The sequence below is a fragment of the Cebus imitator genome, unplaced genomic scaffold, assembly GCF_001604975.1.
Source record: "Cebus imitator isolate Cc_AM_T3 unplaced genomic scaffold, Cebus_imitator-1.0 Scaffold177, whole genome shotgun sequence".
NCBI lineage: Eukaryota > Metazoa > Chordata > Mammalia > Primates > Cebidae > Cebus > Cebus imitator.
In genome coordinates, this window is record NW_016107492.1 from 1477647 (window position 1) to 1490061 (window position 12415).

The window sequence follows — 12415 nt, forward strand, 5'->3', positions numbered from 1 at the left end:
TGTGATTCTGGCTCACTGCAGCCTCGACCTCCTGAGCTCAAGTCATCCTCCCACCTCAGCTCCCCCAAATAGCTGGGACTACAGGTTCGAGTCACGCCTGGCTATTTTTTTTTTTTTTTCTTTTCTAGAAACAGGGTCTCACCTTATTGCCCAGGCTGGTGTTGAATTCCTGAGCTCAAGCAATCCGCCTGCCTCGGCCTCCCAAAGTGTCAGGATTACGGGTGTGAGTCATTGCCCCCGGCTGAGGATTTTTCACTAGCAAACTTCAGACCTGACCTGGCTTTGCACATAGTGCAGCACTGTAAGTGACCAGGCAAGCTGAAATTGTGCAAAGTGATCTGAATAATCAGTGGGAAGAATTACAATTGTTCTGTGACCTTTAAAACCTTTCATCAAAACATTAAACACTCCCTTAGTGTCGGTTATAAACGCATAGGGAACTTTAAAAAGAAAACTTACATTGATTTAGTACACTAAAATGTAAAACATTAGAAATATTGAAAACTAAAGTGTTTTATTTCTTCTCCCCTGTTTCTTCTTCACTCAGCCATTTCTTCTATAAATCATTACTCTTGTTTTGAATTTCACTTTCATGTTACCATTTTTCATTTCTTTGCTAGCTCATTCTCTTTTTCTTTTCTTTTTGTTTTGAGACAGAGTTTTGCTCTTGTTGCCCAGGCCGGAGTGCAATGGCGCGATCTTGGGTCACGGCACCTCTGCCTTCTGGGCTCAAGCAATTCTCCTGCCTCGGTCTCCCAAGTAGTTGGGATTACAGGCATGCACCACCATGCCTGGCTAATTTTTGCGTTTTTAGTAGAGATGGGGTTTCACCATGTTGGCCAGGCTGGTCTCGAACTCCTGACCTCAGATGATCCCTCTACCTCGGCCTCCCAATGTGCTGAAATTACAGGTGTGAGCCACTGCACCCATTCTCTTTTTCAACTATCCATTTTTGTAAAATGTCACATGGGCTTATTACTGGAACAGAAGAAAGCCATACTACATGCTTTGTCTGTGAATTGGATAGCAGATGTTCAGTGACCAATTAGCAGCAGGCTGAACATAGTGTCATGACTGGCCACTGAGCCTGCTCAGCCTGCACATCTGTTACTCAGATAACCAATCTGTATACACTGAAGAGCAAGCAGTGGAGTTTGTACTTTGTGCTATTACTCACAGTTAATATACTGTGATAACTGAAATTTGAACTGTGTTGTTGAAGGTCTGGTGTTATATAACAAAGCTGTGGCAACCGAAGTTTGTGTGTACCGAAGTTTGTGTGTATCAGAAATGTGCACAGTGAGGCATGCTTGTATACACACTGGAGATTTGCTAAAATGTAAGCAACTATTATGCAGAATCAAGACAACGCGAATCTTAGGTTCCATCCTAAGGACTTTGTTTTAAGAAGCTGAAGTTTTCTATTACAACGTAAATCACAGATAACATAATCCTAAGGCTTGGACTAATAAAAAAAAAATCACAGTTAAGGAGCCACTATGACTTAGCAAAATGATGTTAGGAAACAAACTGTATTTTAAATGTGGTTGTTTGTTGTTGTGTTAAGTTTTATACTTTAAACCAAATAAAGAAGTTACATTGAAAAGAACAAAGAGGCCCAGCTTTCCTGTCCTGCCCTTCCTTTGAACAATTAAACCCTTCTTGAGAAGGTGCCCTAATAAAAGATCTCAGGCCCCAGGCCACGGCCTGAATTCATGTCTTTTCCTTTGCCTATTTTAAAACTGCTGTGGAAGGTCAAGGGTGAAGGGTGAATTACTAAGTATTTTCCTTTAAAACTTTTTCTTATTTAAAAAAAAATGGCAATTGAAAGAGAAGAAATGGAAATCCCATTATATAATCTTCTCTTCTAGTTTATTTTGAACTCAGGATCCTGAAGTGAGAGCCAACTACAGAAGATATCAAAATAATAAAGGTGATGAACCAGCTCAGTTCTTAAAGAGTCAAAAGATGATTAAGAATTTATTTCCAGGGCATGAAAGGATTCCCAGAATTAAAATTCAAGATAGCAATATATCCTTCAAGACTCTAAGACAGGGAACATTTAAATTATTCTGGAAATATAGCAATGTATTTTTTATTTCAAACAATTTCAATGGATCAATGCTGATTTGGAAATCTGGCTGAAACAATACTCATTTTATGTTGGAAACGGAAGAATTCTGAGAATCAAGGCTTTTCCTACCTTTCTGATAAGATCTGAGAGTTCCATTTCAGCTTTCTGCTGTGCCAAGTCAGATTTCACTTCAGAGTAAGTATCATTGATGATGGCCAAAAACATATTCTGTTTGTAAATGAAAGGAGGGCAAAGGTTAAAGGAAGAAACATAAATATAATTTGGAAATATCGATAAAAAATTGACACATGCCTTTTTGTTCATCCTTTTTTTCCTAATCTGAGTGCTTTATAAAGACACAAAATATTATTTATTTTTTAAAAAGAACTTGTTTTTTTGAGACAGAGTCTCACTGTGTTGCCCAGGCTGAAGTGCAGGGGTGCAATCTCAGCTCATTGCAACCTCCACTTCCTGGGTTCAAGCAATTCTCACGTCTCAGCTTCCTGAGTAGCTGGGATTACAGGCATGTGCCACTACGCCTGGCAAATTTTTGTATTTTTAGTATAGGCAGGGTTTCACCATGTTGGCCAGGCTGGTCTTGAACTCCTGGCCTCAAGTAATCTGCCCACGTTGGCGTCCCAAAGTGCTGGGATTGCAGGTGTGAGCCACTGTGCCTGACCTGAAGTCATAAATTAATAGTTTTGCTGACACATTTTTTTGCGAAGATTATTTTCTCTAAGTCATGCCACAGGAAAAATTTTGTGATATACTTTGTGAAAAGATACAAGAATAAAATACAAAATATTTGTATATTTACCTATGAATGGTAAGATTATTTTATTTAATGTTATTTTTGCTTATCTATGTTCTCTATATTTAGAAACTTGCACATACTCTGCTGGAGGGTATAGAATTCTAAAAAGCTCTTCAAATTTCAACAGTTAACCCAGATAAGTAGAAATATCTGACCAATAAAGCTCAGCCCAGAGAGGCTAAACTACCCAGCTTATTTTTAATGCCTATTTAAAAAAGTTTTATTGAAGTATAAAAGACATATAATAAACTATACAAATTTAACATGTACAGTCTGCTAAGTTTTGATGTATGTGTGCACACATGAGACAATCAGCATGATGATTTGACAGATGTATCCATCATCCACAAAAGTTTTTTGGTGCTCCTTGGTACCTGCTTGTCCCTAATGGTCCCCAACCCCAGGAGACCACTTACATGCTTTCTGTTACCACACATTAGTTTTCATTTTCTAAATTTTGTATGTATAAATAAAATAGTATGTACTCTTAAAAAAAAAGAAATGTATGTTTATTCCAAGTTTTTAAATATAATCATATATGAAATTTATAAGACACATTTAGAGTTTAAAAGGCTGTTGCAAACAGGAATACAGCAGGCCTACTAGGGAGAAAGTAAAGAAAAACTTTCCAGAAGAGAGGTAGACTTTGGAGTGACACAAACTTGGGTTTCAGCCCTAGTACTGCTAGGATTGTTGCTTAACTATTCTAAGTCTAATTTTAAAGAATTATTTATTTGTTTTCCATTAATACAATGAGAAAAATAATAGTATCTCCCTTACATATCTGTTGGGCTGGTTAATGAGACAATCTATATAACGTGCTTAGGATAGGTCCTGATGCAGGTAAGTGCTACCTAAGTGATAGCTACTGTATTACTATTCAGTAATGGTGGGTTCATTTTTCTGACCTCTCCTTTTCGCAGTAGTAATTGTTTGTATTTCCAACAACAGACTTTCTCAAAGCACTGTATCCAGAAGATCAGGTCATGCTCTTCCTTTGTTTTTCCTTTTTAACACATAACTGTGGTTTGTAACTATAGAGTTGTGTATTTGATAATGTCTGCTTTCCCTACAACTCTGAGGAATCATCCTAAGGGCAGAATCAGGCTGTTTTCCTTACCCTGATAGTGGCAGTATCTAACATACTATCTCATAGTATACAATCCGCAAAAATCACTACAGTGTATATTATACTATGATACAGTATATATAATATATATGGATATAGTGGCTCAGTAAATACTTATTAAATAATTGAGAAATGAACAAATAAGAGCTCTCTTATTTTAGTGGGCTATAAATCTCTATATTAAGGAAGAATATTGTTTATGATTCTGTAGCAGAAATGAGAATTGAATATAGAATACATGTAAGTTTTTGGCTAAATTCTCAATTCCAAGTGCAGATAATCGCAGTCCAAGTAACACCTTCTACCTTCTCTCTTCCAACTCAGGCATCTAATGTTCTATTTTTGCTTCAAGTGGCTGTTAACTAATGCCTGCCAATATCTTAGTTGAAATGGATCAAAGTCTGGATCCTCTAAAGCTCTCTCAATATCAATCCTTGTCTTCAGGGCACAGCAGGATTTGCTAAGAGATTTCAAAAAGTAGAAAGTGCTTGAGAAAGGCTCTTGAAGGTATGGGAAGAGGAAGCTCACCGTCCTCTCCATCCTGTCTCCCAAGGTTCCCTTAATTATCAGACGGACATCTGCACGAGGATGTCTTTTCTATTGATGTGGGGGAAGAGTGGGGTTATCTTGGTTCAGCTGAGCCACTTCATACCACTGTGCCTTCTTGTTAAACAGGGGCAATAGACTAACACCAGGCAATCAGCTCAGAAGGGAGGCCAACCCCACACTTAACTTGTCATATCCTTAAAAGACAGGTTTGTATTGAAAGTAGCCTTCTATGTATGTATGTATGTGTCTATGTATCTATCAATGTATCTATGTATGTTTGTATGTATACATGTATCTATCATCTATCTATCTATCTATCTATCTATCTATCTATCTATCTATCTATCAACTACGTATATCTCTGGGAGATGCAAGAAGAGCAATTCTTTTTTGTGTAGTCGTACAAAAACCAATTTTAGTATAAAGATAGAAACTAAGAGCTTCTTTTCATGTTCTGGTGACTGATTTGGTAGGATGACTATAGAAGGTTCTACCTACTAAAGGACAACATTCAAACAGTCCACATGTGAGCATTTCCAGTTGTCACGATTCTACCCATCCTTTGTTTGGCAGATTGATAAATGGAGAAAACTAGGTGGCCTGAGATCAACTGAAGGGTCAGGTACAAGACTCTCAATTCCTGGTTTTTGCTTTCTTAGTAGAGATTCAGATCCTCTAGAATCCAAAGTACTACCAATGGTAGAGTGACAGAGGCTTATTCTTCTTTCTATTGTTTTCTTTAATATATGATAGGAAGAAGAAGCTTAAGAAGTGTAAGTTTAAATACTAGCCATGATCCATGCATACAGCAAGACACACATGAACTTGAATGATATCCCTGACCTTTTCAGTTCTGTTAAAGTACAACTAGGAAACACACTTTTGTTTTACACCAGAGGCTGTGTCTCTTCAGAAAAAACATATTTAAAAAAATAGAAAATTAATACAGTACATCTAATACCCGATCAGTAAATACCATACACTTAACCAGTAATACCTGGACTGACTTTAGAGTTATTACACTGAATTACTGAAAATGTGATCACTCAACCCTCTACAAGTGATCTTTACACAATTTATTGAAATGGAAAACGTTGTTATTTTCCTAAGATGATTGTTCTTAAGATGACTGTTAGCATTTAGATGAAAAATATTGCCTAAATTAAGCTGGCTTAACACCTTCTCAGTGGACAAGTGAACATTTATATATAAGAAAAAGAACAAAACACCTTTAAAAACATCTTAATTAACGTAAGGCAAAAACATTAAAAATATTAATTGGTACCAAATCAAGAGAATAAAAAAATTATTTTTGAAACTATTTTAATGCAATTTCCATTCTTTGTTAATTTAGTTTTAAACTTAACTATCTGAATATTCTCTTTAGGCGGTCTCTAGATGAATGGAACATAAATAATTTAAAACACAATATTCTAATTTTGATATGCAATGATTCATTCAACTGTTACTCTTGACATCCTGCATCTAGCTTGCTTTTCAGTTCTTACTTTTTAGAAAGAAAAGAAGGAGAGAAATGAAAAGTCATGCTAGCAAGTGACTAAAAGAATGCTGACAAACACATTCTACTTTTCCGGCAAAGCACTATTTTAGGTATCTTTATAAATTTGCACGTGATCGAATTTCTTTTTTGCATTGAATACATACATATATATGGAGAAACTAAAGATCATGAAAAAGATAGTTGATATGAGGCTTAAAACTGTGTATTAATAAAAGGAAAAAAAATTTTCCAGCATGTACACTTTTCTGCTCCCTGGGATCTTTATTTAAAAATGATAGGACATAGAGTATGAGAGAAAAGAAAAGACAAGGATTTATGAATATAAAGTTTAAAATGAACCTCACTATAAATAAAAATGTACATACCAAAAGAATGAAGAACATAAAGAACACAAATGTAGTGAAATAAATTGGTCCCAAAACTCGATTAGCTTCCTCAATCTCTGCAAAGTTGATATCGCCCAAAATGATACGGAATTGAGTGAAGCTATAAAAATAAAACAAAACACCACAATACAAAAACAAAGAATGTCCAGTAGTTGATGCAACATTTCTTAAAGATGATTTCATACTTTTGGATCTTTTTAGCAGTATAGGTAAGCTGCCAAATAATAGAAAATTGTCAATCCCATTTATAAAGTCTGGCTACTGATATCAGTTATTAAAGCACTCTGCAATAATAATAACATGCTTTCATGTTACATAGGTTATTTCCATTTTAAAAAGAAAATACAGCCCGGGTGCAGTGGCTCACACCTATAATCCTAGTAGTTTGAGAGGCTGAGGCGGGCAGATCACAGGGTCAGGAGTTCGAAACTAGCCTGGCCAATATGGTGAAACCCTGTCTCTACTAAAAATACAAAAATTAGCTGGGTGTGGTGGCGCGTGCCTGTAATCCCAGCTACTCAGGAGACCAAGGCAGGAGAATCATTTGAACCCAGGAGACAGATGTTGAAGTGAGCCAAGATTGTGCCACTGCACTCCAGCCTGGGCAATGGAATGAGACTCCATCTCAAAAAAAAAACAAAAACAAAAACCCAAAACAACAAAAAAGAAAAGAGAAAATACAATTATTATTCAATGATTTATAAAGCAATTGGCTATAATAATTCAACACATAATCTAGATAAAACATATTGACTCTAAACCTTGACAACAGTCACCCTGGGTCTAAAGTTAAAAATCTTTTTTTTTTTTTTTTTTTAAAAAAAAGGGCCTGGTGTGGTGGCTCATGCCTGTAATTCCAGCACTTTGAGAAGCCAAAGTAGGAGGATACTGTGAGTCCCGGAGTTCAATACCACCCTGGGCAACATAGTGAGACCCCTTTCTCTACAAAAAAGTAAAAAAACTGGCCAGGCATGGTGGCATACACCTGTATTCCCAGCTACTCAGCAGGCTGAGGCGGCAGGATTGCTTGAGCCTAGGATTTCAAGATTGCAGTGAGCTATGATTGCACCACTGCACTCCAGCCTGGACAACAGAGCAAGAACCTGCTTCAAAAAAAAAAAAAAAAAAAAAAAAAAAAAAAAAAAAAAAAAAAAAAAAAGCCAAAATGGTTTGTGTTCAAATATTCTGGCATTTACTCAAATGGGGTCAAAGTGGCCAAAGTGGCCAAGTGTTGCCAGTGCTGGGTTTCAGTAAAATCATTTCCATTCCTGACTTTTATCAAACAGCAATATTAATTAGAGATATCTATGTACAAAACCCTATTAACTTCCATTCCTTTTTAAACTAACTCCTTTCTAAATGGCATAGGAATCTGACACTGGCTGCTTTTTGTTGTTTTATTTCATATTTGGGATCTTTGGAAAAAAACTGAAAATTCTTGTACTGGTCTGAGTTTACCCTAGAATATCAGAAATACCTTGTTTTTTTTTTCCTCAGAAAATAACTTGAAGTTCAAAATATATGGCAACAATATTCAACAGGAGTAAGAATATAGGCAAACAGCCTTCTAGAAGCTACCATCTGCATTTGGTGCAAAGAAAACCTCAGTCTTCAGAACAGTGTTGACTTCCCATGGCTGTTCACTTCTATCTTACTACTTTAGGGCTGCTATCTTAAGCATCAGCATTTCAGGATGCATTGACTTCTCTGCATTGGTAGATCAATGTTTTGGGAAAAGGTAATTCATTCTTATTTAAAATAACTAGTTTTAAATGCGTTGTGGTCACATAGCAACCTTATATGAAGATTTATTCTTGAGAAGCAGTGACAACTTTGATTAAATGTTTCTTCTTAATTTCATATATACTTACATACACTCTTGGAAAGTACTGAAGTCATCAACCTGAGTGCCAAAGACAAGGTATGCCAACTGAGCATATGCCAGGAAAATAATGAAGAACATAATAGCAAAGCCAAACAGGTCTTTGGCACATCGAGACATGGTTGTGGAGAGCTGGCTCATGGTCCTGTTAAAATTGATGAATTTGAAGAGCTGTAAAGAGAGAGAAGACAGCAACAGACAAATGGATAAACAGTGGTGACTGTATACAGTAAAACATTGTTTCATCCTGAAAAGGAATTAAATTCTGGCACGTTACAACATGGATAAACCTTGAAAACATTATGCAAAGTGAAATAAGCCTGACACAAAAGGACAAATACTGTATGATTCCATTTACATGAGGTACTTAGAATAGTCAAATTCACAGCGACAGAAAGTAGAACGGAAGTTATTAGGGACTGGAAGGAATAGGGAGTTAAGTGTTTAATTGATACAAAGTTTCAGTTTAGAATAATGAAAAAGTTCTGAAAATGCATAATGTCGATGGTGGCACAACATTGTGAATGTACTTAATGCCACTGAATTGTACACTTAAAAATGGTTACAATGATAGGTTTTATGCTATGTGTATTACTACAATTAAAAAAAAAAAAAAAGGCTGCGTGCGGTGGCTCACATCTGTAATCCCAGCACTTTGGGAGACTGCGGCAGGAGGATTGCTTGAGCCCAGTTCAGCAATATGGCAAGATTCTGTTTCGCTAAGAATAAAAAAATTTAGTCAGGTGTGGTGGCACACACCTGTGGTTTCAGCTACTCAGAAGGCTGAGGTGGGAGGGTTGCTTAAGCCTGAGAGGTCAAAGCTGCTGTGAGGTGTGACTAGTGATGCTTCCCCCCAAAAAAGGATTAAAGGAAAAGAGAGGGAAGAAACTTCACACAAATAAAAATTAATTATAAAACCCCCAGGAAATTCTTGTTGCATAATATTAACTGTCACTTATTGTGCATCAGTTATGTATGGAGGGCTTTATGTACATTGCTTCAAATCTCAGCAATGTCTGAAATATTGGTATTCTATCCCCAGGAGTCAGCTGGGGCTTGCAGCCAGGAGGTGAACCCTGCTCTGTCTGACTGCAAAGCTATATTGAGCATGTTGGTAGATAAGGCACTGAGGATGGCTGCCCAGATTATGTAGCTCTAGGTAGAAGCCTCAGTGGAAGAGCACATGTTGAGATATTAGAAGTGGAGTCATGATCCCTACCTTAAAGACCTTAATAATAAGTATTGAGGGCAAGACCTTTCCAAGCGATGCAGTAAATAAAACACAACAGCCTGAGACACAAGTTGTAAGAAAATCTCTAGAAGTTTACTTAAAGGTCTGTTATACATTATTTCTGGTCACAGTGACATATTTTTTGCGGATTGCTGTAATCATATTACTTAATACAACCCCCATTCACTTGAGATCTTTTTTTTTTTTTAAAACCAAGTGTTGCTCTGTCACCCAGTCTGGAGTGGAGTGGCACGATCTTGGCTCACTGCAACCCTGCCTCCTGGGTTCAAGCAATTCTCCTGCCTCAGCCTCTTGAATAGCTGGGATGACAGCTACCATGCCCAGCTAATTTTTTTGGGGGGAGTATTTTTAGTAGAGACAGGGTTTCACCATGTTGGCCAGGCTGGTCTGGAATCCCTGACCTCAGGTGATCTGCCCGCCTTGGCCTCCCAAAGTGTTGGAATTACAGACATAAGCCACTGCGCCTGGCTGAGATCTTGATTATTAGTACTATCTTATTAATATTAAACTAATAATAAGGAAATTTCAGTAATTCTCAGGCAGCAGCTGCTATCCTGTCACCAGCACAGGCTCTGATTCTGCTATCCAAACATGTGTGGCTATTTAAATTCAAATTTAAATTAATTAAGATGAAATACAATTAAAAATTCAGTCCCTTGGTCCTACTAGCCACATGGTAAGTGTTCCATGGCTATTTGTGGCTAGTGGCTACAGTCTAGGACAATGGAAATATAGAACATGTCCATCACCACAGAACATTATTACTATTATTATTTTTGCAATTTGATTATTATTACTATTATTATTACTATTTTGTGATCAAGGTTTGGTGCTTTAGTGATGGTTTGTCTTGAACAAGCATGTCAGTAAATAAATAGCATGAGAAATACAGGATAAAGTCTATGCATTTTTTTTTTTTTTGAGACAGAGTCTCACTCTGTTGGCTAGGCTGGAGTGCAGTGGCTTGATCTTGGCTCACTGCAACCTCTGCCTTCTGGGTTCAAGCAATCCTCCCATATCAGCCTCCCAAGTAGCTAGGACTACAGGCACATGCCACCACACCCAACTAATTTTTGTATTTTTAGTAGAGATGGGGTTTTGCCATGTTGCCCAGGCTGGTCTCAAACTCCTGGGCTCAAGGGACCCGCCCACCTTGGCCTCCCAAAGTGCTGGGATTACAGGCATGAGCCACTGTGCCTGGCCCAAATCTATGCCTTTTGATAAACCTCAGGCCTTCTAGATATGAATACCAATTCAGGAAAGTACATAACTGGTAAGTACCTTCTGGAATAGTGCTGTTCAAGAGGACATTCTGTGATGATGGAAATCTTCCATATTTCCACTGTCCTAGAGAGTAGCCACATATAGCCATTGAACACTTAACACGTGGCCAGTAGGATCAAGGACCTGGATTTTTTCTTGTATTTAACTTTAATGAATTTAAATTTGAATTTACCTAGGCACATGTGGCTAGCAGTTGCCGCCAGAGAATTACTGAAATTTCCTGCATCTCCAGAATTGAAGCTCATTGTGTATGAAATGTCATAACCTTTCATACACATGGAAATGAACATTATGTCTTGGGACAATAAAGAAATGAGTGAGCAAGAAACTATTTGGAAGAGATGTCTGTTCCAAGCTTAATTCTACGTAAAGCTTCCCTTCCAGTCTCCACCTGGAAAAGGGGCGATCCCATTCAGCGAAAATTTCCGAGTGCAGTACCTCTCCCTTCCCTCCACCTGATCCTTCCCTCTCTTTCTCTGATGTTCTTTTCCTTCACCTGCTCATCCCATATCAGGTAAAAGTCAGAGCTGCCTCTGTATTCCAGCAGCCTGGGGCTCCAGGCCTAGCTAACACAATGAAAAGCCTCTTACCACATTTGTTAAACAAAACCCATAGGGACTGATTTTACATGAGTTCAGATAGCAGGTGAAGTATATCACTGACAATGAGAGGAATGACCATGTGAGTCTCAAGAGTTTACTTTACATGTAAAATATGAGGGCTGGCATGGTGGTTCATGCCTATAATCCCGGCACTTTGGGAGGCGGAGGTGCGAGGATTACTTGAACCCAGGAGTTCAAGACCAGCCTGGGCAACTTAGTGAGGCCTTGTCTTGACAAAAAAATTTAAAAATTAACTGGGTATGCTGGCACATGCCTGTAGTCCCAGTGACTTCAGAGGATGAGGTGGGAGGATAGCTTGAGCCTGGTAAGTCAAGGCTGCAATGAGCTGTAATCATGCCACTGCACTCTAGCCTAGGGGACAGAGTGAGACCCTGTCTCAAAACAAAGTAAATACGCAGCAGTTTTGGTTGGTCGCTTGAATTTCAAATTCAAGTACTCCACGATTCTGTGGAACTCAAAATTTTTTTTAAAAAAAGAAAATGTCATTTAAAATGCAGAACATGAAATTTATAAATTACCTTAATCCAGACAAAAAATACTGTGACGGCAGCTACATTGTTGAACTGTATTTGCCAATATGCCAGATGCTCAAAGTTGGGGAAAGTATTTTGATCTTCCAGAAACTGTAGTAGCACCTCCACATTTGATGTTCTGTATATGTTAATTCCTATAGCTACCACTGATAGCTGGAAGGTGAAAGATTTACATTTTATTACAGTGTTTTAGAAATATAAAACTTATCTTAAGATGACTAGCATATTTTTCTTTACCAATGTATTAATTGTAGGGCTCACCATTATACTTACCCAATAACATTCTTAAAAGTCACTCATTCAAATGCAAAGTGTTAAGCCCTGCCATAAAATAAATAAAACAATATATTGCTTGCATTTGCTTACT

The 12415-nt window shown here is 37.6% G+C and overlaps 1 protein-coding gene across 1 annotated transcript in view; it reads right to left on the bottom strand.

Moving 5' to 3' along the window:
- The window catches only part of PKD2 (polycystin 2, transient receptor potential cation channel), a 74619-nt gene that overhangs the window by 17834 nt on the left and 44370 nt on the right, over positions 1–12415 (bottom strand). Inside the window, exons 7-10 of the mRNA XM_017545117.2 lie at positions 12034–12201; positions 8346–8527; positions 6454–6574; positions 2204–2302 (exon numbers count right to left, since the gene is read on the bottom strand). Coding sequence (XP_017400606.1) covers positions 2204–2302; positions 6454–6574; positions 8346–8527; positions 12034–12201 — 570 coding nt within the window. The remainder of the gene's footprint in view (positions 1–2203; positions 2303–6453; positions 6575–8345; positions 8528–12033; positions 12202–12415) is intronic.